Below are 27324 nucleotides of genomic sequence, written 5' to 3' on the forward strand. Positions count from 1 at the left end.
AAATAAGAACTGATCGTAGAACCTTCATAAATAGGAAAGTATAGGAAAAACTTAAATTCAAGTAATCCAACACATCTTATGAAGGGGTGACTACAAGGCCCAATCACATATTAAACTACTAAATTCAGGATTTCAGAGTGTTTGGTAAGAGAGAAAATGAAAGAAAATAGAAGAGAAAGTGATGAGAAATTTGGTGAACTTACTTGAATTAAGGAAGACAAGCTTCTTGATTAGTAATCTTTTCTTCCAGGTCTTCAATGGTATATGTATAGGTGTATGTATATGTAGATATAAAAAATTAGAAGAATTGCAAGCTTAGAGAATTTTGGGTGCCTCTATCCTTAATGAAAATTCATCTTTCCTTTCTCTTCATGGATGCGTGTTTATATAGGCCAAGAGGTTGCTTGGTCCATAATTCGCACAAAAATTGTGAAGGTAGGGACCATTTACTCAAAATTACTCTGTTTCTCGACAAAATGGTCGGGCTAACTAAGAGATATCTGACCATCTATTTTGTGGACGACTAGCTAGAATATGGTTGACCAAGCATAAAAGTTGTATAGTTGGCCTTCTTTTTGTACGGTTGAGGTTTTGTAGAGAAAATAAGGTTTTTCGAGAGGATTCTTGTCATTTCCACTCATTCCGACTATGTCCTTGCTTAGTTACCGAAAGTGACCAAATTTTGATTTGAACGATGAGTTTGAACATCATGAACATGATTAGATTTATGTATGGCTAAAGAAAACATTTTGAAAAAGGTTTTAATAGTCTGAAAACGTTTGGCCAAAATAGGTGAAAAGGTTGGGATGAACTAATGGTGAATGTTATCTGTTGAAAGGATCGAAAGATTTGCATGTACTGCTCTTTCATCATCAGGTGCTTGGAGAGAAGGAACCAAAGTCTTAGGGCCCCAAAATGGGATGTCTATAGTGGTCTTTAGGTTGATTAGTTATGAAAAACCACATTGCATTTCTCAAGCAAATCAGCCACTTCCTGTTTGGAGTATAAGCCATTGTCTGATATTTATATCATTCGGTACCTTTTATTTGCAGATCATGTTATTCCTAATGAACTTGGCCACGTGCAATGCTTTTAGCATTGAATACGATTGTGCCTTGATCTACTTGGTGAAATACTCGATTGTCATCAAGATGAACTCATGCCCATTTGAACCCTTCGATGTAACTGCTCCCATGACGTCTATACCCTAGGTTGAGAAATGCCATGGCGAGGTCATATTGTAGTGCATTGACGACATGATGTTCATAAGGTTAGCATGGATTTGACATTTGTGGCACTTCCAAACAAAATTAATACAATCACTCACCATGGTCAACCAATCGTATCCTTGCCTGAGGATTCTTTTTGCTAGCAGTATATCGTTCATATGTACTCTACACTCTCTGTTGTGAATTGCTTTCATGATTCACTCAGCCTCTTCTCCCTCCATACGCAGTTTGGGCGTTCCCAAATTTCCTCTTTCGTACAACTTCTTCCCATGGATGATCGTATTCCCATTTTGTCTTTGGCATTTATCCCTTACAGGTATATGTAACTGTCCAAGAAGTTCCAAATATCATGATACCAAGGCTTTCCATCTCGAACCTTTTCTATTGCAGCTATCATCTCATATGCAGCCACATACCTCTGTTTGATAATGGTTGGACACATCTTAACTCCTATCGGTATATGAACTATTGTAGCCAATGTTGCCAGTGCTTCAACAAATTGGTTGTTCTCTCCCAACACGTGGGTGCAAGTCAACTTTTCAAACATCTGGATCAGGATATCCAAAGTTTGGTGATAGAACTTCATCATTTCTTCTTTTACTTTTCAGTCTCCTTTGGCTTGAGAGATGACCAAATTTAAATCTCTGATTACATGTAACCTTGTCGCTCCTAGTTTGAGGGCCGCTTCCAATCCAACAATGCATGCCTCGTACTGAGCTTTATTATTGGATACTTTAAATCAGAGTTTGAATGCTAGAGGTACATAGGAATTATTGGGAACAATAAGTAGTACTGCTATGTCACAACCAAAATGATTGGTTGCTCCATCAAGGTACGACCTCTAGGTGTCTTCTTCTAATTTCAAGATCTATTCATTTGGGAACAAGAAGTCCACATCTTCTTCTCATTCTATTGGATGGTCTGCCAAGAATTTTGCTACTACTCTTCCTTTGACAAACTTGCGAGTGACATACTTAAGATCAAATTTAGAAATGAGATGCTATTGGGGAGCTAGCCTACCAGTAAGTTCTGGTTTTTTTAAAAGAGATATTTGATGGGATCTAGTCTCAAAATTAGAATTATTGAGTGAACTAACCGGTAGAGCCTCAATTTCCTAGTGGAGCGTACCAAAGCTAGACAAGCCTTTTTGAAGGGAGTGTAACGGGTCTCGTACTCCAATATCTTCTTGCTTAAATAATAGATAGCTTTCTCCACCTTTGCTTCCAACTCTTGTGCTAGCATACATCCCATGGTTGTCTCAGTTACTTTCCCTGGTTGTGATGGTGATAAAACTAGTGGATTTTGAAGGTATTGCTTGATCTGCTTAAAAGTGAATTGACACTAATCATCCTAATGGAACTTCTTTCATTTCTTCAAGAAACTGAATAGTGGTTCACAAGTTATGTTCAAATTGGAGATAAACCAACTTATGAACTGTATTTTTTCCTAGAAAGTCATGCACCTCGTTTTTAGTCATTAGTGGTGGCATTTCCAAGTTGGCCTTAATCTTTGACGGATCCACCCAAATTCCTCAAAATGTGATCGAAAACCCTAATATTTTGCTTTAAGTTACCCTAAAGGTACACTTATGTGGATTCACTCAACTTGTACTTCCTAATCTTTCTGAAAAACTTATTTAATGCAGCGTGGTGTCCTTTCCATTCTTTGGATTTGATATGATAACCCCGACCTCCGTAATATTATATTCAATTATTTCAATAAGCTTAATTGCATGATTGTGTGTTTAATTGTGTGATTGTATGCTTAATTTTGTGATTATCTGCTGATACATGGCATATCTGTTTGCTTATCGACTTAGAATCAGAAATTCAAGGCCCAAACAACTTCAGAAACCAAAATTGACTAGCCCAATAGACTAATTAGAATATTTAGAATTTTATGGCAAGTTTAATTGAAATTTGATTCAGATCAAAATAATTAGAACAATTGATTGAAATTAATTAGAATTAAGTGAAATTGATTAGTTCTAAACAAGCTTAATTAACTTAAGTTAATTGCACCATATATAAGCCAACTCATGAGAACTCACATAATACACATATATGAGCTGAGATTTGAAAGAAGAGAAGGAGAATCAACTCTAGAGAGAGAGGGAATGGAGAATTTGTGGGAGACTTGAAGATTTGAGCTAGAATTTCACTTGAACTTAATTCTAGGTATGATAATCACACTCAATTCTTGTAGATAATCATGTTTTGAAAGAAGAGAATTCAAGTTAAGACATACGTGGTTCATACCTTACAATTTGAGATCAAATTTGAGAAAATGGTTCATGATTTTGAGTGATTGGTTTCAAATTGAGAGTGTTTTCATGTTACAAAATGTTTTTCCATGTTTTTGTACCCAACTTGAAACCTTTGAGCCTTTGGAGACATGTTTTGAACTTCAAACAAAGTTCTGGAAATTCCAGAATTCGACCAGTTCGCTCGAGCGTAGGAGGTGGAGCTTGAGCGTAAAAGTTGAGCTTCCAGAAGTTTTACAGACAATTGCATGGTGGCTCGAACAGCAAAAGTTACGCTCGAGCAAGCCCTTCTTTGCATTATTCATGGTTCGAGCGAAAGAAAGTTTTCTCAAGCCTAAAAATCAAGCAACTAGTACTTTTACAGAGTTTTGCGGATCGCTCAAGCGACTAAAGTTGCACTCGAGCGAAGACCCTGTTTTCAACTAATTTTGACTAACTCTTTTAAGTGCATACTTGCATCCTCATATCATTTCAAGTATTCTTAGGCACCAATTTAACTCATATAATCATGGAACGAGTTAGAAAAACATAAAGATAGTTGAATTAAAGTGAAATGGTTATTGAACGGTGCTTTAATTGTATATTTGTTATGTGTTTTGTATAGGTGGATGTCCGAGGCTTAGCATCGATAGAACCCACTATGAGTAATAACTTTATAATGATATGTTCATGTGAAATTTATTTCATAATTGTTATTATTCTTGAAACATTATGAAGATTGATGGAAATGGTTTATTGAAATGCTACTTTCCTTAATGAATGAAGTTCTATTTGAAATTGAAATCATGGCATCCTTTGGTGCTGCCCTTGCCTGGGGGAAATTAATACCATGGCCCATTGTTTAATAGGCCATTCTTGGGGGGAAATTAATACCATGGCCCATTGTTTAATAGGTGATGGGGAAACAATACTGTGGCCCATTAGATACACCGGCCTGCGATGATTTGATCCTTCTAGTGGTAGCTCTTTGTCAAAAAAGGTCATTACCAGGATTGTCTCGCATGCTATGATCTTGGATATGAGCTGATCTAGCCTAGTATCTATCGACAATTTAGCCTTACTTAAAGCTAACAACATTGCCTGACAGTGTTCATGCTAAGCCATGAGCAACCCCCAAATTGAGATGTCCACCTGAATTTTCTTCAATTGTTTCAAAACAAAATCGTCCTATCCCTCTTTCTCCTTTCTTTTCTCAATGTCTTTACTTGAGGACTCTCCCTAATCTAGGTATGGGAGCTTAAAATAAAGCTCTCTCCTAATTAAGTGATTTATTTCTGCCATGTAGCACATATCATTGGGAGCATTCTTCATCCCTCATTCATCTATGTAGGCATAATGCAAATCATTATCTTCCCACTATTCTCCTTTCTCCATTGATAGACAATTGTCTAGCTGTGATAACCCTGTTCCGTATTATGCTAATTGGTCCTTATTATGAATGTGATTATGTGTTTGATATGATTTTGTGTGCCAATTATGTGAAAATATGTGGTTTTAAATTTCTATCTGTTTACCGTAGGAATATCTATTTGATTATCTGCTTTGGAATTTAAATTGAAGGCCCTATCGGCCACAGCAATCGAAATTGACTGCGCCATTGTGATTGACGTAATTTTTAGAGCCTACGGTGAAATTTAATTGAAAATTGATTCAGATCAAATTAAATAGATTAAATTGGTGCTTTAGTGCTCAATTTTTAATCTTAATTAACTGTGCTTATGAGAGCCTATATATAGGACCCTTCTACACTCAATTCCTCTCTTTTATTTCATTTTGGCTGATTTTGGCTCTCTAGAAAGTGAGAGAACCGAATTAGAGAGGGAGAGTGTAGGAGATTGAAGGTTTGATCAAGAAGCTTGAGAATTTTGAAGCTACACTCAAGAATTAAGCATAAGTTTGGAAGATTAAAGCTCCTAGGTGAGTAATCAATCCTTAATTCATGAGTTTGAGTTGTGATTTTGTGAATTGAAGCTTAAATGGTGAGTTAGATGATCAATTGAGTTGATTAAGTTGAGATTGAAGTCCATGTGTGCATGTCTGTAGAGAATTCCTATGAAATTACATAATCTAGCATGTAATGTGTGAATTATGAAAGATTGTGGGTTGAATCATACATGCAAGCATGGTTTTAGTTGAGCTTCATGAGAATGAACACCATTTGCACCATATTTTTGACATGCATGTTTGATTATTGGAGATATGGAGCTCATATGAGATTTGAATGCATGAGCCTTGATTATACCAAGAAATGTTGACTTATTTTGAAGAATTGAACCATGATTTTGAGCAATTGACCTCATCTTGCTTGTATACTCATGATATAAAATGTATTTGCATGTTTTGGAATCAAAATTATGAGTTTTGAACCTTTGGAGGTCGAGTTTGGGCTCAAGAACAAGTTCTGGAAAACCCAGAATTCTTGACGTCCGCTCGAGCAGGGGAACCGCAGCTCGAGTGTAAAATACGAGCTCCCAGAATATTTTGCAGACATGATGTCCACTCGAGCGGGGAAGTTCATGCTCGAGCGGGGAGCTATGTAGAATGACCTTCAGCGCGAGTTCACGCTCGAGCGTAAAAACAAGGCAACCAGTACTTTTGCAGACCTAATGGGTCCGCTCGAGCAGGGACCCTTGTTTCAAAAATTTTGTAAAGATGCTCTGTGTTTTGTTTTCCGTTCTCTTTCACTTCTAAGTACTCTTAGGCATGGACCAAAGGCCAGTTTGACATGAATGAAATGATGAATGGACCAAAGACCAGTTTGACATGAATGAAAGGATGAATGGGCCAAAGGCCGTTTGACATGAATGACACGAATGAATTGGGCCCGAGACCGTATGATGTGTTTGGAATCGCAATCACTTGAATCGCAGTCACGCACGAGACTCGTCTTCGCCCTTTTGCTATTTTATTAAATTTTATCATGTTGGCGAGGACTTTGGATTATGATTGTATATAGTTTTGATTGGCTGACCTAGACTTGAATGATCCTGTATGTACAGAGCTTTGTGTTAGTACATATTTTGATGTGAGTTATTAACATGTATATGTATGGTTTGTTATGATGAGCCATATAAGCACAGCTCTATGGACAAAAGTTTGAAATTGCTTCCGTTTGGCCCATTTACTCTGATGAGTTATGTTTTATTGGGTTTGAGGCCGTAGGTAATCTCGTGATTACTGGCCAGTTATGTCCTTAACCCATGGGGGCGGGTTCGGGTCATGACACTAGCTTAGCTTGAATTATTCCAACACTATGATCCCTATTCTTCGGCTGATAAGGTAACATTGGTCAAATTTTTGAGAAAACCTCTCTTCTTCATATGTGTCTATGCTCTGTTGGCTATTTACTTTTTCTCTTCTGATGTTAGCCTACTTCTCTCTCTTTGATGGTGCTTTGGTACTCATTTTCCTTTGATTTTCGCTTCGCCACTACTCTCCTCAAATTCATTAGTTTCATCCACTTTTCTCTTTCCTTTTACATCAACTCTTGCTTATATTGTTTCTGGGTCCTCTTCTTTGCCAGTTTCTTTCATCTTAATTCCCTTTTCTTATGATTTTTCATCTTCCTCTGTTTTAGAATTCTCTTCACTGCTTGTCCAACCACAATTAGTTTTCTGATTGTTCAGATCCCACCATCCTATTTGCACATTCCCAAGGTCCTGCTCCTCAAAAAACTTGAGATTGTCCAAGTCTTCTTCCAAGCCTGCCAAGTCATCCAAATTCTACTTAGATCCATCTTCTCTGATTACATTGATACTGAATGAATCTGACAACACAACCATCGGCCCTGGTTGCCCAATAGTTATGATGAATTCGCTTGGATCATACCCTTCTCCATGTGACTTTCCCTTTTCTATCCCAAGTACCTCAAATTCTTCATTCTTTCGTTCCATCTCTCTTTCCTCGGCGGCCAGATCCCTCCATTCTTCTACTACTGCCTTTTTTTCCTCAGACTGGACTACCAAAACTACCATAGGGTTTGGGTGAAGTTCAGGTGCATCCATCATGCATAAGTTAGTACTTTCTAGAATGAAGACCATAGACTTGGGTAGATGGGATGAGGTGAAGTATATGTTGGGGTTGAAGGTAGGTGGTAGTATTTTGATGAGGTTAAGATTATGAGGGGGTGGTACTCAGTCAAGGATGAGTAATGGGTTGGTGGTGACATTGGGCTTTGGTGCCAGAGCTATGGTTTTGTTATCGATTAGATCATGAATCTCATGACGAAGGAAAAAGCAACGATCACCCTCATGACCATGGTCCTAGTCAAAGGCACGGTATTTGGTAGGGTCATGCTTGGCCAGGAGAGGGTCGAGAAGAGGTCGGTGGTCAAGGAGCTTGAGGTACCCATTTTCTATTAGAACTTTCATGGCACAGGTTAAGCTCATACAAAGAGAGAGGAAAATTCTATTTTGGGTACAGGTGGGGTTGGCTATTTGTGGACTTATATTAGCAAAGGGATCTATTAGTTTAATATTGGCAGTGATGGCATTAACTTCTATGGGTTTGGCAGTTGTGCTACTAGTGGCATTAGAACTGTGAGCAAACGACTTCTTTGTAGGTTCATTTCTTTCCAATATGATTCCTTGATTGATTACATCTTTGATTTAGATCCCAATCTCATGTATGTCTTTGAAATGAAAGAATGGGAGTGCTATCATCTTCTAAAGTAGCTTGCCACGTACATTCCTTACAACAATGGGAAGTTGATCCTTTTCCAAATGTCTATTTGTCATTTCGGCCCTTTTGCCATCCATCAAGCAACTAATGCTACAAAGCTCTCTTTAGGTTCTTGGCAAGTTGTCTCCAATTCTCAAGTGGCAACTTCTATTTGCGTGTTGTATGAATACTAAGTGACAAATGTTTCAACCATTTCTTTTCAATTCCACTTTAATGTATCTTCCAACATGGCGTAAGAAGTAATAGCAACTCCGGACATGGCTCTTCCAAACAAGAAAAGTTTCTGTGGTTAGGTTAGCCCCATGGGCTTAAGAATATTCGAAAAGAGACAGATATGGACAATTGGATCTCCGATTCCATCAAACATATATGTGACATCTTGAATCTATCTGAGAGTCTTACTACAGCCTCAATGTACCCGTCTTCAATGTTTGGGACAAAGTTAATCCCTTACAATTTCTTAAACATCTTCTCAATCTTGGCAAATTTTGACAAGGCCTAATCGAGCTCATTTAGATCAAGAGGAAAGGGCCTTCAATAGGGAGTGTTGGTGCCCTAGGAGGTGCAACATAAATCGGCTCCTCCTGTTGTTTAAACTCTTGAAAGTCCTCGGCTAGTGGGTGTGGATTCAGAATTTCATGAGTGGGTGGAATAGGTCAAGCAATAGATGCCCTATATAGGTGATACAACCACACAATGGTTCCAACTTGAGCGGTGGCAATATGGTTAAGAGCACCACATTCCGCTAAAGAGTGGTTAGCATTTCCACCAAGTCAACGGGGGTTTGTGCCATCATTGATTCTGATGAAATGGGTTAAAGTGGACTAAGAGATAGGCGATGAATGTCCTGAACTGGCTATGATTGCTTAACTCTTCTCTTTATGACCACCGGTTGGACTAACACTAACATTGGATGTCTTTGAACCAAATTATTGATCTCACCGGTGCGAGTCCACATAACTTGGGGGATGTTAGATTTCTTCGAAGCCATCATGAAAAGATTGCCTAGCAAAAAGAAAGAAAAGAAAAGAAAAAGGAAAACCCCAATCAAACAGTACTCGGGCCAAATCTTACCATTCACACAAGATTACCGCAAAAACCCACTATAGTAGAATCACTGTACCCCACTGAAAACACTATACTCAAACCCCACAACTGATATGCCCAAACCATTGTTTTAAAAACCCCTATATTGATCCAATTGTATAGCACATAACAGGTAAAAAGAACAAACACCCCGTATGGAGGGTTATGGTTACCTTGTCCCAGCTTTAGATGGGCCTAAGGTTTCTCTATTCAAACAAAGGCATCACAACATCCTGAAAATAGGAGAGTGTCCTATCCTAGATTGGAAGACACTATAGTCCACTATATGCAATGGGTAAGATTGGTCGAAATGAATACCTCAACAAGATCCACCGATATATCTCTCACACCTTCCATCGAGCAATGAAACGAGAAGCAAGTGGTATATTGGGGATCTAAATCCAAGGGTTGTGTTCCCACCATAACAAAGCCCACAATCACCAAGCAGTACAAAATATCCAATAGCAAACATAGGGATTTAAAACACACCAATGCAAATGCAATGCCATGAATTTATGCATAGGAATGAATCTCATATTTAGAATTCTCGAGTCCAGTTCTCTTAATCTCCCTAGTAGAGTCTCCAGAAGCTGTAGGATCTCCTAGACGGGGGGGTCCGAGTGGGCCTGACAATTAGAACTCCTGGTCTAGTTCCACGAATACAGTGTGAAACCGAATGAGAGCCCAAACAACTCCATAGAAAATCCACTAATCACAAGAAATGCCAAAAATGAACTACACTAGCCTCAGAGTCACCACCTAATCTTTGGAAAAAAATAGAAAACCCATGACTCGTGCCAGAGGCCATTGTAGGTTGTAACAAAAGTGTCACAGCTGGGGAACTTAGGTATAAGGGGGAAAGGTCATGAATTGAGCACCACCGCTCACCCAATCAAAGATCGACCCCTTCTAATTATAGATATGAGATTCATTACCATAATATGCTCATGTTCTAGTTATTAATGCAAAAATTATTATGTGAAGTAAACAAATATAGACTAAATCACTTACTTTGGAATTCTTGTATGTGAGAACCCGAATATAAAAATTAAGTAAATAATTAAATAATAATATTACAATCTCAAATATTTTGGTGGTGAATTCTAAGGTGCAAATTAAATATTATTGGAGGATCTTTTAATTAATTTTAAACCTAAAATAAATTTATGGTGAAAGTCTTTAATTTAGAGACAAGGTTTATTATAAAAATAAAAATAAAAAGAGAGAGAGAGAGGAGGGGGTGACTTGAACTCTAGACCACAAGGTTAATATATAAGGCTCCTACCATTTGAGTTGCATGTAACTTATACATATGTTTTGTATATTTATCTATTTATTTGACCTATGTGTGCCCACCACTAGTATAAAATAAAATAAACACAAACCCTACTCTATTATTTGTTCACCACATAGGGCAACAACAGCAGCCACGGGAGAGGGTTAGAGAGAAGGAAAAAAAGAAGAAGATGTTGCAATCAAAGAACTTTTGGGTGTGTTGTGTTGTGTGTGATCATCAAAGGTTAGCCCTCCTTGGTTTTCTTCTCTTCTTTTTGTTCTTCATCCTTATTCTATAATTATTTTGTTCATTGATGGAGAGGTTGTAGGTTTATGTATTGTGTATATAGATATCCTATTAAGAAACTTGAGGACAAATTTATGTGTAAAGATTGGGTGTAATTTTCAGTCCAAAAATTCTGCACATAATCGCTAACTTTAAAAATCAAGAAACCATATCAAACGGATGAATTTTAATCTGAAATTTTTACAGTAGATCAATTACACATTGAATTGCATATCTGAATTTTTTCATAATTTTTGGGAGTCGAAATCCATATAAATTGAGGTATTCAAATCTGTCCAGGAAACCAATCCGAAATAGTAAATTCGGGAGTGTTGTTCTCTTTGGGTATAAATCCAAAAATTATCAAATTAGTGTCATTAGAACCGGTTACGAGTCTAGTTTCGTACATTTTTGGCCTTGCATTGATTGCTCGTGTATATTAAGAGAACCGTCAATTTCTTTAAAGTGCTGCAGAAAACAACCTGTTTGGATATAATAAATTGTAGATAATTATTTTGATAAGAAAATCAAGTGAAACCAATTGGGTTTGAAACTTAGGATATATTAGATCATATCTGGAGGTTATTGGAATTTTTTGAATAGCGTGGAGTGGGTTTTGTAATTTTCAAAGTTAGCGAATAGGTTGGGAAGGCTTGTTTGAAATTCTGTTTTATCTTAAAGTCACAATTAATTAAGTTTTGACCGGAACCCATGTCTTGGGTGATTTTAAACCTTGAAGAACATGAACTTAGGTAATATTTAAGAGTAACGGTGAGTTGGGTTGAGCCGTGTTAGTGCGCTTTAGTTTGGGGTTACTTAGTTCGTATTCTTTAGTATTTTTAAATTAGCAGTGACGTGTAGTTTTCATATTGGTTCAGGGCACTAGTTGGACTTTCATACTCTATTCGAGGATTACATTATTTCATTCCAGGTGAGTAGTTTCATGCTACGTATTTTTATAAATGTTCCCTTACCCTGAATTGTTGGAAAAATTAAATTGTTGTTTCATGATTAAACTGTTTTGATAAATTATTATATTATCAATTGAATCAAATTATTTCTGAAACATGTGTGAACTTGGCATACTGTAAACTATTTGTTTTGGTCTCATGTTTATAATGATGAACTACCATGTTTTGCGAAACTGATGTGTATTGATTATTGGGACCATGTGTGTATTTAGTCCAGGGAAATTATTCCACTGTGTGTGGTGACTCTGGCCACTAGGGAACAGATCCGGGTTGGGCCGTGATGACTCTAGTGCTCAACGATTGTAAGGAACAGACCTTTAAAAACAACTAGGTGACCTTCAATCGGATCGTCTTTGAGAAAAGGCCCAGGTGCCACCCTGAGGATGACTCTTAGTTCGGTATTGGATCCAACGGGGCTTATAGCCTGAGAAATGTGTGGCAGATTATTTGTTTTTCTTGGTACCCAGAAAATTATTGGTGTTCATGTTATAATCTGTTTTAAGTGAAAAATATCGTTTATCATGTTCTTGCGAGACATGAGTATTTTAAGTGTTGATTTGTGGAACCTTCTTTTTGAAACAGATTGTATTTACTAAACTGTATGTCAATCTAGTTTCTGTGATATATAACTTATTTTGGAATTGAACCCTGTTTTCAAAACTGTATTTACTATCCATGTTGCTACTCACTGAGCTATCAGCTGACTTAGTTTTTATCACTTCCAGGTGTTAGAAGGACTTAGAGTGGACTCATGGCGTAGCGAGGACTCAATTGCATGGACTTCTAGGGCATTCCTTTAGTTTAGAGTGTTATGTCAAGTTTGTGCATATTTATATTTATTCTTATCGAAGTTCATTTAGGATTATTTTTGATATGTGGGTTGTTTATATCCCATAAGTTTGGATGGTTTTTTATTACGGTTGATTTTGCCGTTTATAATTGTGACATGTCTGGATTGAGTTTTGGTTATTTATTATTGGACTATTGTTCAGTTGTTCAATGTGATTGGATTCGTGTTTAGGCTTACGTGTGCCTTGGGCTAAGTCCCTGTGGGCCACGGCCGATCATGCCCGGATTTGGGGTGTGACATTGTATTTCATGCATTTTAAAAAAGAGGTTGAAAAACTGCAACTCAAAGAAAAGATGAGTTTACATGCATGGAAATAATAGCATCCCAACTTAAGAGAAATAAGCTCCATCTGCTGGCATCCAAAGAGATATATAAAGTAAGCAAGTAGCCGCGTGGTAAGAATGCTAGACATAGGAAAAAAAACACACACAATCGGGATGCAAAAATAAAAGAAGCTCACCTAGTACTCCTCAGCACCAAGTCAAGCAAAAAACGTTAGAAAAATATCCATGATCCTAGATGCAAAAAAAAACTAATGCAATACACACAATATATATATATATATTCAACTAAAGACTTGGCTACTAACCATATGATATATGAACCATCTCAAGGCATGGCGTAGTGCACATAATCGCAGAAGAAGTAAAGAAATGAGAGATAAAATGAGCCAAGTCTTACGCATGAAAAATATATGCAAAACATGGATTATGATAAGGAAAACATGATGTCAAGATAGGGAAAATGCTAAATAAAAGGGATAGAGAAGAAAGAGATAAGAGAGACATGCATCAAAGCTATAAAAAAAGATAAACTGAATCAAATTTTAATTAAACTTCTCATTAAACTCTAAAAATTATGTCGATCTCAACAAACCAACCAATTTTGATTTTTGATGCCATTAAAACCTTCAATTTTTAGATCATAACAAAAATCATAACAGATTTATCTACGATCAACAAATAGGAAGTCAAAACCATATTATTCACATAATTAACATATTCAAATTCACACCAAGCACATAAACACATGCATAATTAAGGAATCAAAAACATAATACGTGATGTGGTTGTCACAACTAGACACTAAAATGACATAAAATTGGCTCAACATTTATCTCAATTTGGCCATGACCTAATTATTAGAAAATTGTCTTAGTCGAACCACTTAACTCATTTGTTTATTAAATATTGATGAATAAATATATGTTAGTATTTTTTTTAATAAAATAAGATATATGTACGTGTTTATGCATACTTATTAAAAAAAAAATTCAAACTTTGATAAAATTTGATATTTATATTTAAAATTATTACATGATAGGTCAATTAGTTAAAATTAACTATTCATGTAATAATTTGTTAAGTTTTGTAGGGGCTCAAGACGTCCACTTTCTAAAAAAAAAAAAAAACTTCTGTTTAATAATTTGTTAAGTTATGATGGGTATGAGCCAATATTAGATCAAATATTAAAAGTAGTTTAGAAACTAGATTTGGTTAATTTTTATACTATATATCAATCCAATTTTTAGATAATCGTTTTAGTTTATACCCAATCATCACATTGCCCAGTTATTTATTTTTTAAATGGTAAAAACATTGTAAAATTTTTTATATCCAAAATAAATAAATAAAATATGAATATTTGGCATATTTATTAATATTCTAAAACTTCAATTAAGAAATTATATATTTATTTTAAAGATATGCCTAATATTAAATTATATTACATCCGAAATAATTATTTAAGATCAGATTAAGTTATATCTATTACTTTAATCAATTAGCAAAAACTACATAATAAATTTATTTTTTAGTTCAATAAATCCACAAATTTATTCTAAGGTTTTAGAGCTCTCACAATATTCTTCACAAAAATCTACTTTTACTTATAAAATATATAGATAGATAGATCTTTTGCATCTAAATTTGAAACATAATTTATATTTTTTAAATTTATATTTTCATTGATATTCTTTTTCATTTTATATTTTTAATATGCCTAGCAAACTGCTAACTTGAAAATTTTAAAATATTCAATCAATTTACCGAGTTTGAGGATGGATGAGCTGGCGACAGGTTTAAAAATTTTAAGGGTTGGTTTTGAAAGTGTGTTGGCTTTCTGATTTTTTGGGTATTTTAGCCTGGGTTTAAAAGCTTAGTTTGGGAATGACTTTTTAACTTTTTGACTTTTTTGACCTTTTTTGTAAAAGAAGAATGTAATGATTATAGGTTGGATGTGATGTTTTGTCTTTTGTGGCTAAAATAGCAAAAAAAGCCCCATATTCTTCTTCCCAAACGGTGCCTAAAGTTGCCAGAGTTGGTTCAGTTTATATTTTCTTTCAAAATCGACCCAAACCAACTAGCGCACATCCCTACTATTAATGCATGAGAGACATACAATAGTATTCAAAATTGGTAATCAATTATTATTATTATTATTTTCATAATGGATCCAATCGGCTTGATGCTGATATGGAGGGATACGATTGGATGCGGTCATTGCTATGTCAAGATAAAGTTGTTGAGGTATGACTTGGTCATTGACAGTTTTTATCGTTAAGAATGTAAATTTAGGTAGCATCACCAATATTACTGGACAGATATGACCATATCTCCCAAATTAGAACTCATCCCAAATCTAGCAATTGTTTCTGTAACTTCATGACAGCCAATTCATTGGTTAAATAACCAAAATTCAATTCAGAGAGATTTTTGCAGAGCCTCTTAAATTGCCTCCTTAATTTTATAATCCAACTCTCTCCATTTCCGTATTGCAAACCCACCAAAATTCTTCATCTTCTTCTTCATCATCACCGTCATTGTCACCCATCGAGACGGCCACAACTTGCAGCCTTGGGGCTGTGGCGTCGCATTGAAAAATGCAGCCCTTATTCTGCCTCCTCGCACTCAGTTTCTGTCTTATTCTTCTCTCATTCTCCTCTGCTTTATCAGACGCCCAAGCTTCTCACATTGCTCGTCATCAGCTCTTGAGCCTTCGTGAGAATGACGATTTGTCTGATGAATACCAATATGAGGTTAAACTAAATTTAACTTTCTCCAATCCTAGGCTCAGAAGAGCCTATATCGCGCTTAGAGCCTGGAAGAATGCAGTGTATTCAGACCCATTAAATTACACAAGCAATTGGGATGGTGCTGATGTTTGCAAATATAATGGTGTCTTTTGTGCATCAGCTCTAGACGACCCAAAGCTCGACGTTGTTGCTGGTATTGATCTTAACCACGGCGACATTGCAGGGTATCTCCCGGTTGAATTGGGTTTGTTGATAGATTTAGCTATTTTCCATGTTAATTCAAACCGGTTCTGCGGTATTATCCCAAAGAGTCTTTCCAGGTTGACTCTCATGACCGAGTTTGATGTTAGCAACAACCGGCTTGTTGGCCCATTTCCTACAGTGGTTCTATCTATGCCTCATCTCAAGTACCTTGATCTTAGGTTCAACAACTTTGAAGGAGAGTTGCCTCATGAACTCTTCAACAAGGACCTAGATGCATTGTTCTTGAATGACAACAGATTCACATCATATATCCCTGAAAACCTCGGCAACTCTCCAGTCTCAGTCGTTGTGTTTGCCAATAACAAGTTCAGGGGATGCATCCCAAGCAGCATTGGTAAGATGACAAACACTTTGAATGAAATTAGTTTCCTCAACAATAAGCTTTCGGGTTGTTTACCATCGGAGATGGGATTGCTTGGAGAGGTAACTATGATTGATTTGGAATCAAATTCATTCACTGGTATCTTGCCCAAGACCTTCAATGGACTAAAAAATGTTGAACACTTTGATGTAGCCTACAACAAGCTCACCGGTTTTGTGCCAGAGAGTGTTTGTCGGCTGCCTAGCTTGAAGAATTTCACATTCTCGTATAACTATTTCAACGGTGAGGCTCAAGCTTGTGAGCCTCCATTGAGGAAAGATGTGGTGTTGGATGACACAAGTAACTGCTTGCATGATCGCCCCAAACAGAAGTCGCAAAGGATTTGTAATCCGGTGGTGAGCAAGCCGGTTGATTGCAGTAAGTCTAAGTGTGGGGCAGCACCAGCTGATGAACGTCCGATAGTCTCCACACCTTCGACACAAAAACAACCACAACCAACAACACTAGCTCCACATAAGTCACCATCAACGCCAAAGCCAAAATCTTCTCCTGAGCAAAAGCTTACGCCAAAACAATCTCCTGCCCCGGTTCCAGCTCCTCCAGTATTTTCAACACCACCACCAAACCCTTCTAGACCTCACCGTGAGAGTCCTGTTCACCGGTCAAAGTCCCCTCCTCCCCATGTAAAGTCATCGCCACCACCTGTGAAGTCACCTTTCCCACCAAATCCTTCTAGACCTCACCATGAGAGTCCTATTCAATCCCTGCCACATCATGTCCACTCTCCTGTTCAATATCCACCGCCCACAGTCTCCTCTCCTTCCCACGTAAAGTCATCTCCACAGCCTATGAAATCACATCCCCAACCTCCACTTGTACAATCACCTCCATCACTACCACATGTTCAATCCCCACCACCTCCAGTTCACTCTCCACCTCCTCCAATCCACTCTTCTCCTCCACCTCCAGTATACTCTCCCCCACCACCAGTCCACTCCCCTTCTCCACCTCCAATCCACTCTCCTCCTCCACCAATATACTTTCCACCACCACCAGTCCACTCCCCTCCACCACCAATTCAACCCCCTCCTCCTCCAGTCCAATCACCTCTATTACCAGTTCACTCTCCACATCCACTAGTCCACTCTGCTCCTCCTCCTGTCCAGTCACTACCACCACCAGTTTTCAAACCTCCACCTTCATTTCACACCGAACATCCACCAATCCAATCCCCTGCACCTCCATTTCACTCAACAGCACCACCGGTTTTCTCACCTCCACCTCCGGTTCTCACCAAGCATCCACCAGTCCAATCACCTAAACCTCCACTGCACTCACTACTACCACCGGTTTTCTCACCTCCACCTCCAATGCACTCACCACCGCCACCAGTTTTCTTACCTCCACCTCCAATTCACTCACCGCCCCCACCAATTTTCTCACCGCCACCTCCAATTCACTCACCGCCACCACCGGTTTTCTCACCGCCACCTCCAGCTCACTCACCACCACTACTTGTTTTCTCACCTCCACCTCCAGTTCACTCACCACCACCAATAGTATTCTCTCCTCCGCCACCATCTCCATCTGTTTCACCTCCTCCTCCAATACTAGATGAAGACATTGATCTTCCACCAATTATAGGTGCTGAATACTCATCGCCACCTCCACCAATCTTCCAAGGTTATTAAATGGTGCATCTCTAACAACATCACGCACTCTCTTCATTAGAATTACAATCTTATAGAAATACACCCCTCGCTTTTTTAGTTGATACATAGTTCATGATCATGATTACGATTAATATGTAATCTGCTCTGCGCCCCTTTTAGATATAAGCATTTTGTTCACCATCAAGCTTTAGAGAGCACGAGCAGCAATGTTAAACCTGATGTAATTTGATAGGGAAACTGTTTTTGTATGTGGAGAGGCGTTTAGAACATTTTAGGCATTTTGTCTAGGCTCATCACAGAGTGAAACTCCAACAGATTGGTCATCACTGTAGGCATTTTGCCTCATCTTCTCTTCGCTATATACAATTGGAGAGTTTCGAAACAGACAAATCAATTTCAATAATAGAGTGTTGTTGGAGAGTACCATTAGACAAAGTGGTTAGTCAAAACACATAAATGTACCTTTTTGTTAGGCAAAATGCCTATTAGTATTGAAGTTGCTCACTGTTCCTTTGATTTCTCTAGTTCATTTGTATTTGATGAGCGAATAGAGTAAATTAACACTGCTACGATCTTCAAAAGATTTTTGCTACTCTCTGAGTCCCAAAATGTTAGTACCTTTTCAAAAATTAAGGATTAAAATAATATGAATTCCTATTTTATCATTCTTTTATATTCATTAGCAATACAAAAAGTACAATTATGACAATTGATATTCTCAAAAAAATGTACTATCAAAGAATAATTTTGAAAAACTAATATTTTTAAAATATAATAATTGTACTATTAAAAAAAATTAGATCCCTCAAAAGGAACTACTATTATTTTGGGATGGAAGTACCTGTCTTTGCTACAAGTCCCCAATTCCATGCAAAATTTGAACTATACATTTGACGTGTTGTTGATAATGCAATCTTACAGAAATAATACTCTCGGCATGTTTGATTGGAAGGATTAGAGTATGGGATTGAGATTATTAATCCGCGGGCCCAATTATCCTATGTTTGTTTTGACATTTTGTTTTAGAATTATCAATCCAATGGATAATTAATCCAACAAATTTGTAGGATTATTAGTAATGGGGTAGAGGTGGGATTGTGAATACCACATTAATTTGATTGGATTATTAATACCTCACTATTAGTCTTGTGGAATCAAACATGACCTCTGTGTACTCAGGGAAAAAAAATCTAAAAACTGAAGATGGGATTGCATCTCTGGAATAATGTGGGTTAGAGTTTACAGTTTGTCCAGTACATATTAACCAGGCAAACGACCACCAGTGCATTTTCAGCTAAACATTATCCGGAGTGTCCAAAACGGGACCCGTGGTGGGCCCCCACGGGCCCAACACCCCGGACTGGACAGAAGCCATACCCTATTTTTTTATTGATACCGGAGTGTCCAAATCAAAGCCCGTCTAATCCCAAAGGATGCGCAGACCCTTGGCAAGGAGTTTCTCGCCAGTGCATCACGGTTAATTCAACAATTATCCCTCAGTCCAATAGTCTTAAATAATTGTTAGCACCTAAGAGCTTTCGAACTTTGAATCTTGAAAGGAACACACCCCCAAGACTCAAGGTCTTACCACTAGACCAACCCATTGAGGTTGCCAAGTGTAATTTTTAATTTTCTAAAAGCAAAATTTAACAATAGGGTTAATTACAATTAATAACCCATTACTTCCAATAAAATTCTCACTTTAGTCTCATTATTTTCAATCGTGGCAATCAATCTCTTATACATTAAATCAATATCACTATTCTGTCCATTTATCGTTAAAGTGAAGGGACAAAAGTACGATTTTGGTAAAAGCATAAGAACTAAAATGAAATTTTGATAATAATGGAATGATACGAATGAGATGGAAAAATATCATGTATGACTCACATAATAACTTTTTAACGTCAAATAAATTGAAGCCTGATATTGTAATTTAACTTGAAGTATAAACAGTTAATTGTCACAAATTTTGGTAGAAGCGCGTGGGTGCAAACTGTAATTAACACTTGACGAAATTATTTGCTGCAAAGTACTATTAATTTAATGTTAAATATATAAAAATTAAAATTAGCTAAAGCCATAGAAAGTGAAATTAAAATGTAAAAATGCAAATGACAAATATGTGTGAAAAGTGTATATAAGCATATAAAAGTATATAAAAATAAGTGAAATATTTATTAAAATTTTTACTCTTTTAACATTACTTGATTTTTAATGAAAGTCCAGTGTGTAGTAATTAATAAGACTCATTGTGACGGTCCCAAAATAATAAAACCCGATTCATTTGAATTAACCTATAATCTTAGTTCAATTCCGAACATCAATATAATTAACATGCAGAAGTAACAATTATCCTTGACAATTCATTGATCAATGCCATTCTCAATTTCTATATTTCATTCATGATTTTCAAATTGAGGTTTTCAAAAGGAACCACATGCATTAATACATTCATAGTCCCTAAGGCTTGAATTTGTAGCATGTGATATCAATACATAAAGTTAAATAAATACAAACTTATGCCACAGAGGATACAATTTCCAAGGTCTTACCCAGTTACATCAAAAGTGGGTCTTAAGCCCAACACAAGTTAGCCATTGCCTATACATAGTCAACAAAATGAGCTTCATGCTCTGAAAATCTCCCAAGTCATCATATTGGCAGAGGCACGCCGTCAATACTTGAAATTGGCCACAATGGGATGAGCATTGATGCCCAACAGAAATAATCTTAATTAAATGTATGAAGTTTAACAATATCACGAGGTGAATGCAATGAGATGTCATGCCCAAAATATAAGTTTTTATTTACAACCTCTTAACTTGCATTTGTTCAAAACCATATGTCAATCATTCTTTCATTAAGTAAAATAAGGGGCAGTAAATACAACTCTAGCAATCCCTATGTATGTGTCTACAAGTACTCTCATAGAACACTACCAAAACCACTTTATCGACTTTTAACCGGAAGAAAATTAGTACCTGCTTCGTGCGTGGTTTAGGACTTTCACAATGGACTTAAAGCCAACTTACTTCTCATCAACCACACTACTTAACCAGATTCATTAAGGTATTTACCCCATTTTATCAAATACAATTCAATTGTTCTCAACAATTTTCAAAAGTTCACAATATACCAAAAATCTCGACAGATTCTCAAAATGCGATAGAAGTTGAAGTTATGGAATCATGCGATGCTTAATGATATGAATGTCTTTGTAAATGTTTCAATTTACCTAGTTTACATGCAATTTATGCAAAACTCCACCAGTTATCAAAATAATTATCTTTATCTCAATATTCCACTATAGGCAATATATAGAGAGGATAATTCAACATTTCTCAATAATTTCCAAAATGGACAACATTATCTCAAAATTTCTCATATTCTCATCATATCATGAACATAACCAATACTCAATAATTTCCAAGAATTTCAAGAGTTTTTCCAACACACAATCAATCTTTTCCTATCACACATTTCTAGGGTTTATGGAAAAATTTGGGACTTCTTTTTTTAAAAGCAATTTTCTCGTATTCAAGTATATCACACTATAACAATAGACAAACCAATTGAGAAACCTTGGAATCATTTGAGAATTTTTCCATTTTATGCATTAAATATCAAATTAAATAAACCTTAACTCTCTAAATATCTCCAACTACCAAATCAACACGTAATAAAGTTAAATGATGTACACAACATTAAGAAAATCCCTACCTCAAGAGTTGGGAGAGAAAAATCAAAGAGCCCCAAAATTCTGGACACCTTGGAAGTTCAATTCAATCAATGAGAATATAGTTGTCATCGAGCTCGTTGTTTTGGCCTTGAATTAGTACCAAATTTTTGATAAATTTAGTAAGATGATGAGATTTGTGCGAAGTAGGTTTGTTTTAGAGAGAAGGAAGAGAGGTTAGATATATATATATATATATATTAGAGAAAAGTGGTGGCGAAAAGGAGAATCAGATTTTTGAGTGAGTGGCTGTAGACACCCCATTTTTGGTCGTCCTTAAGACTTGGACGTCATCGTTTGAACACTCAATGATCATCCATGCTCGTGTTCGTTTTGAGTTCCCGAAGGTCTCGACTGCGCGCCTCGCCTTAAGATCTCTTAACTCCTTTGTTTTGTGCTTGGTTGTGGACCAAAGACTTGTGTTTTTACTTCTAAGGAAAGTGGGGGTGGCTTGTTGGCGATCCCCACACCCCATCGACTATGGCATGATGCCATCGGCCTTGTTTTCTTGCCATCGGCCATAAATGTTGGCCGGTCGGCACTTTTGTTGGTCGGTCGGCACTTATTTTGGTCGATCGGCCATATTTTCTGGCTGAGGCCTTTTCTTTGCCTTTTTCAGGCATTGTGCATGCCAGCTGTGCCAGGATTTGAACCAAAACTTAGCTTCTCTAAGAAGCTTTGAATTTGATTTTCTATAAGAGGGGAGCCTCCCCTCCCCTTCCAGAGGTTCAGCAAATTGATATAGAAGATATATATATCTCTCTCTCTATATCTCCCTCTGTCTATATATTTGTGTGTGTTTGTGACCTAAAGTGTGTTTTTGTTCATACTTTTGCACTGGAGCACCTAGTAGAATACCTTCCTTTGGTTACTGAGGCACTAGGAAGTTGGTTTCAGAGTTCTTGGGCTGGTTTTGATCCAAGGGAGTGGCAGAGTTGTGTTCTTTAAGGGTGAGCAACTAACCTTTTGTTTTCCCATTTTAGCTTAAGCTTTTAGACCTATTTTCATATTGTTTCAAACTTAACTATAAACTGAAAAAAGTTCTATTTTTATATGCTTAAGATGATTGTGTTAAGGTCTCTTTTGGGTTGGGGGTTATCTACCCCCTCTTAGGCCTTGTTTGGCATTATTTTGGGTCATCCTTTTTGACCTTTGATCTTTCTTTGGCTTGACCTTTCTACCACTGAAATCCAGAGGATTTTCAGTGGTGGAAAGGTAGTTTTAGAGTCTTGTATAGGAGAGGGACACCCCTCTCTCCTTATGTCTCATATGTTTGTGTTATTGGCTCGTAATGGTAGCATGTTTGCTTAGCATGTTTTGGCTTCAATTTAGCAAGTATTTGGTGTCATTTGGTCATGATATACCTCTGTTCTAGGTTGGTTTAATGCCTTCTTGCATGCACCATATACTTGCCTTGTAATCCCCTCTATTGCCTTAACATGCACCTTGCGTTTAGACCATCATGCTTGCACACTTTGGCTCAACTCAAAGGAACTTTTAGTCATATTTCAGCATGCTAAAGCTCTGTTTCATGTTGTTTTGATCATACATACATTGCTTTGTATAGCTACCATACATCCTAACTTGTTAGCTTCGAGTGTCCAAGCCATTAGCATGCACTACTTGGACCTTTTTTTTCATGATTTGGCATCATCTAATATGTTATTTCAGTCCATGTTTCATGCTCATATACTTGCATTTGCCATCCTTTCAAAGCCTTGAAGAGTTGATGTTTTATGCCTCATGATTGGACCATTGTGCATGCCATCATATTTAGGACTTTGGGATGCCATCTAAGTGGGTTTTTGGGCTTATTTTGATATGTCATAACTCTGTTTTCCATTATTTGAATCATGCCATGTTTGGTATTGTTAGCTGTAGTGTAACACCCCATTGTAGCCTTATTTGCCTCATGCCTTTTGGAGTTGTATTCTAGCTCGTGTTGGCTAGGTTTAAGCTTGGTTTTGGTCTCATCTTGACCTGCCTTGGGACTGTTTTGGGTCCCCTTGGCCCTTTGGGGCTTGCCTTGCATGGTCATGGTTTGAGTCACTTGGCTAGCTTCAAGCTTTGAGTCTTCTTGCATGCTTTGTTTGTGTTATATGTGTGATTTGACATCATTCCTAACATCATTTCAGAGCTTATGGTGCTGTCATATATCCATGTTTGCTACTCTTTAAGTGTGCTTAAAAGTTGTCCTCTTTATGCCTTAATGCTTGGGCCAATTGGTATGCATGATTGTCTTGCCTTTTCATGCTCTTCTTACCATCATTTTAGCACTTATGGCCACTGATTTTGGGCATGGCTGAGGTCTGTCCATCATCGATATAAGTCCATTGGGTATGTGGTTTGCATGTTGTTGCGTGCTTATTGCATTGTATGTTTGCATGCTTAGATTGCATTGCATTGTGCATGCTTAGCTTATTACATGTTTGCATGTTTAGGGCGCATGTCTATTGCATATTAGCTGCTTTGCATGACATTAATGCGTACTTATTGTTTGCATGTTTGCTTTCTTGGGTTGTTTGCATGTTTGCTTGCATACTCATATTGCATTGAGTTTGTTTGCATGCCATTAGTCTTGTTTCATTGTATAAATGTCCCCATGTTGCATTGTACTTGGCATACTTGCATTTCATTGTGTTTGGTTTGGGGTGTCGAACCAAACACGAGAACCGAGGGCCATTCGTACTTGAAGTGACGAAACCTGCCTCAATCCTCTGTCGCCGACACTCATGATCCAACATGATAGAGTTCTAGGCATTCATATGTTTTTGTTGCATTCATTCCACATTGATTTGCACACTTGGTTCCTTTGGCCATTATGCATTGAAATGTGCGATTGACGGTCTGAGGGTTGACGGTCCGAGGGTCGAGAACCATACTCCCTTGAGTTCATGACATGATAGGAAGGGTGGTTGTGCACACATTGCCTTGAAAATGCATTGCCATGCTCTGTTTGTCCTCTGTTGCAACAAAACAGCATTTTGCAGGAAGATATGGCCGGCCGGCCATCTTCAGTGCCATTCGACTAAACATTGTTGGCCGAGATCCTCACAAATGGTCGATGGCCAATTCCACATGGCCGATGTTCCTATATTTTGGTCGGTGACATCCCACAGTGCTCAGGGAGTGGTTCGGAAGCATCCTTGGGACTTGTGCAGTTTTCAGAGGTGTAAAACAGTGCAAACAGAGGCAACATGTGACATGGCAACGGGTTTCCGAGCGAGACGATCTAGCATGCATCATTCAATCATTCCGAGGCGGAGCTGCGGCGACCTCTTTAGTTTCATAGCTTAATTAATTTGTTTAAATTAGTTAAGGGTTTTGTGATATTTAATTAGCTAGGGTAGTTGATTTATTATTAGGTTTGTATTATTTATTCGGACCCTCCGTCGAGAGGGCGAATTTTGTAATAAGTGTGCGTGAGTGTGTGAATGTCTTCCAACACCAACCCCATGTCTTTCTCCCTTTTACTTACCTGCTTTCAATGGTTAGTTTTAGGTCATGTTTCAATTAGCATCCTTATGCTCGCATGTTTGCATCATTCATCTGTATTGCATGCCCCAGGCTCGGCGCATCATACTAACTGCATAGTATTTCAATTCCAACTTGAATACGTGTATCGAGTTGTTGCATTTCACATGTCATTCTTAGATTGGACGAGCCTGTTCTAGTTGCATTTTTGCATGTGTTGCATTAGCCATCTTAACATGAACTAGGATCATGCATTTGATTACTAATAAGCTATTGTTTTGGCTCGGAGTACTAGGTAAGCATTTACGCTTTAGCATACCGCATGTGTGTAAGTGTTACCATGATAGCATGCTTGCCATGAGGCTATTTGCTTATGTGATATAACTGTTTGAATGCCTGTGGGTGAAGGTTGGACTACCTGAATTGGAACAATTCATTGAATGCGAGTTTTAAGCCCACTCTGCGGGGTGGCAAAAATCTTGTTGTCTAAGCCCACCCGAGGGTGGTAAATCCACGTCTTAGCCTACTTGCGAGTAGCACCATCAAACCATTTTCAAATAAACAAACATGAAATGTTTTGTTCCAATTTAGGCGATCCGGTCTATACTTGTGTGTTGTGCGCATCACATAGTAATTTTAGGCTAATAACTGGAATAAGAACACATATGTTTTCAACACAAAATATCATGCTTAGTACAGGCCGATCTTCGATCGGGCGAGCGGAGGTGCTCATTGCATGACCTTCCCCTCTCGTACCCAAGTTCCCGAGCCGAGACAACTTTGGTGATGACGGACACGTGGCCTTAGGCAACAAGTCAGGGTTTCCTAAATTCCCCCAAAATAAAATATTTAGGTGGCGACTCTATATTTGGCAAAGCAGTCCATGTTTTGTCACACCCCAAAACCGCCCCTAAAAGTTTTGGGCATGACTACATCAGAAACAGACATAAAACCGATATATGTAACGTATGGGGCCTGAACGGAAGCATTTGATAACAAAAATCTATTCCATTGAGCTACCACTATTATGCCAGGATCACAACATCACATTAGGTAAATAATATACAGAAAACTTACACACATATACCTCGACTCAGCCCCACAATTGGGCGTATAACAAAAATATTAATGAAAGACAACCAAAGCATAAGCCAAAAAAACTAACAACACTTTACAAGATGCACGGGCTTCAGCTAAGTGCCTAGACACACCGAGGTTGACAAGAGAGAGACAAGCCTTAAGGGTTAGGACTAGTCTCCCGGTTGATTACCTACAGAAACAGACAAAATACAGAATGAGTGAAACTCAGTGAATAATAGTACATAAATAATGTAATGCTTAACTTGAATAATAAAACATATAACTGCAGAGGCATATGATTAACTACATTCTGTAATTACTTCCAGAACAGCCATGGGTCCAGTTTTCTTAACAGAATGGCTTAAAGCCCACTAATGTACAGAATGGCCATAGGCCTAATAGATACAGAACGGCCATGGGCCCAGAAATAACAGAACGGCCATCGGCCCAAAAATAACAGAACGGCCTAGCTGCCCAGAAATAACAGAACGGCCTAGCGGCCCAGAAATAACAGAACGGCCTATCGGCCCAAAAATAACAGAACGGTCTGGCGGCCTAGAAATAACAGAACGACCTCGCGACCCAGAAATAAATATGTATGGACTCAAGAGGTGGATCGTACTCCCACCAAAGTGTAGCACTTAGTTCCATACAACACTTTGTTCCATACCAGAAATCATTAGGTCATAAAGACCGAACAATGCATATTATGTCTTAACATAGCATAACCGAAACAGATAAACAAAAACAGAATAACCTTAGTTCCTTAAGAATTCCACTATGGAATAGTGCACACAAACTTTTCATGACTTAGTTACCGATTAACACAGTTATCTCGTGTATAGCAGAATAAGAGTCATACTAGTACAGAGAGCATATAATAACGTTAAACCTTTGCATTCATATTGTAGGTTCTGAATGACCTCGGGTCCACATGTAACATAACAGAACTATTTCAGATTCATACGGATGCACATAGCTTATCCAATTATTTTGATCCCTCAGGAATATCCATACTCGATGATTTATAACTGATCGGCCTCAGGCCCATTAGTAGCAAACGGTATGCCTTCACAGTTACACTAAAATCATTATTCC

General features: G+C 37.6%; 1 protein-coding gene and 1 long non-coding RNA gene across 2 annotated transcripts; both read left to right on the forward strand.

Moving 5' to 3' along the window:
• Positions 1-10587: 10587 nt before the first annotated feature.
• Positions 10588-12790, forward strand: LOC145792281 (uncharacterized). The gene is made up of 3 exons (XR_014331672.1): positions 10588-10777; positions 11698-11750; positions 12516-12790. It is a non-coding gene; the product is annotated as an uncharacterized LOC145792281 (long non-coding RNA).
• A 2731-nt stretch (positions 12791-15521) lies between these two features.
• On the forward strand, positions 15522-17951 carry LOC114303586 (pollen-specific leucine-rich repeat extensin-like protein 1). Its single transcript, XM_082876111.1, has 3 exons — positions 15522-16862; positions 16929-16964; positions 17106-17951. Exons 1-3 carry the CDS (start codon positions 15522-15524, stop codon positions 17949-17951), a joined length of 2223 nt encoding a protein of 740 aa, XP_082732237.1.
• The last annotated feature ends 9373 nt before the right edge of the window (positions 17952-27324 follow it).

This window comes from Camellia sinensis, chromosome 6 (genome assembly GCF_055761805.1).
Source record: "Camellia sinensis isolate YWXY chromosome 6, ASM5576180v1, whole genome shotgun sequence".
In the NCBI taxonomy this organism is placed as follows: Eukaryota; Viridiplantae; Streptophyta; class Magnoliopsida; order Ericales; family Theaceae; genus Camellia; species Camellia sinensis.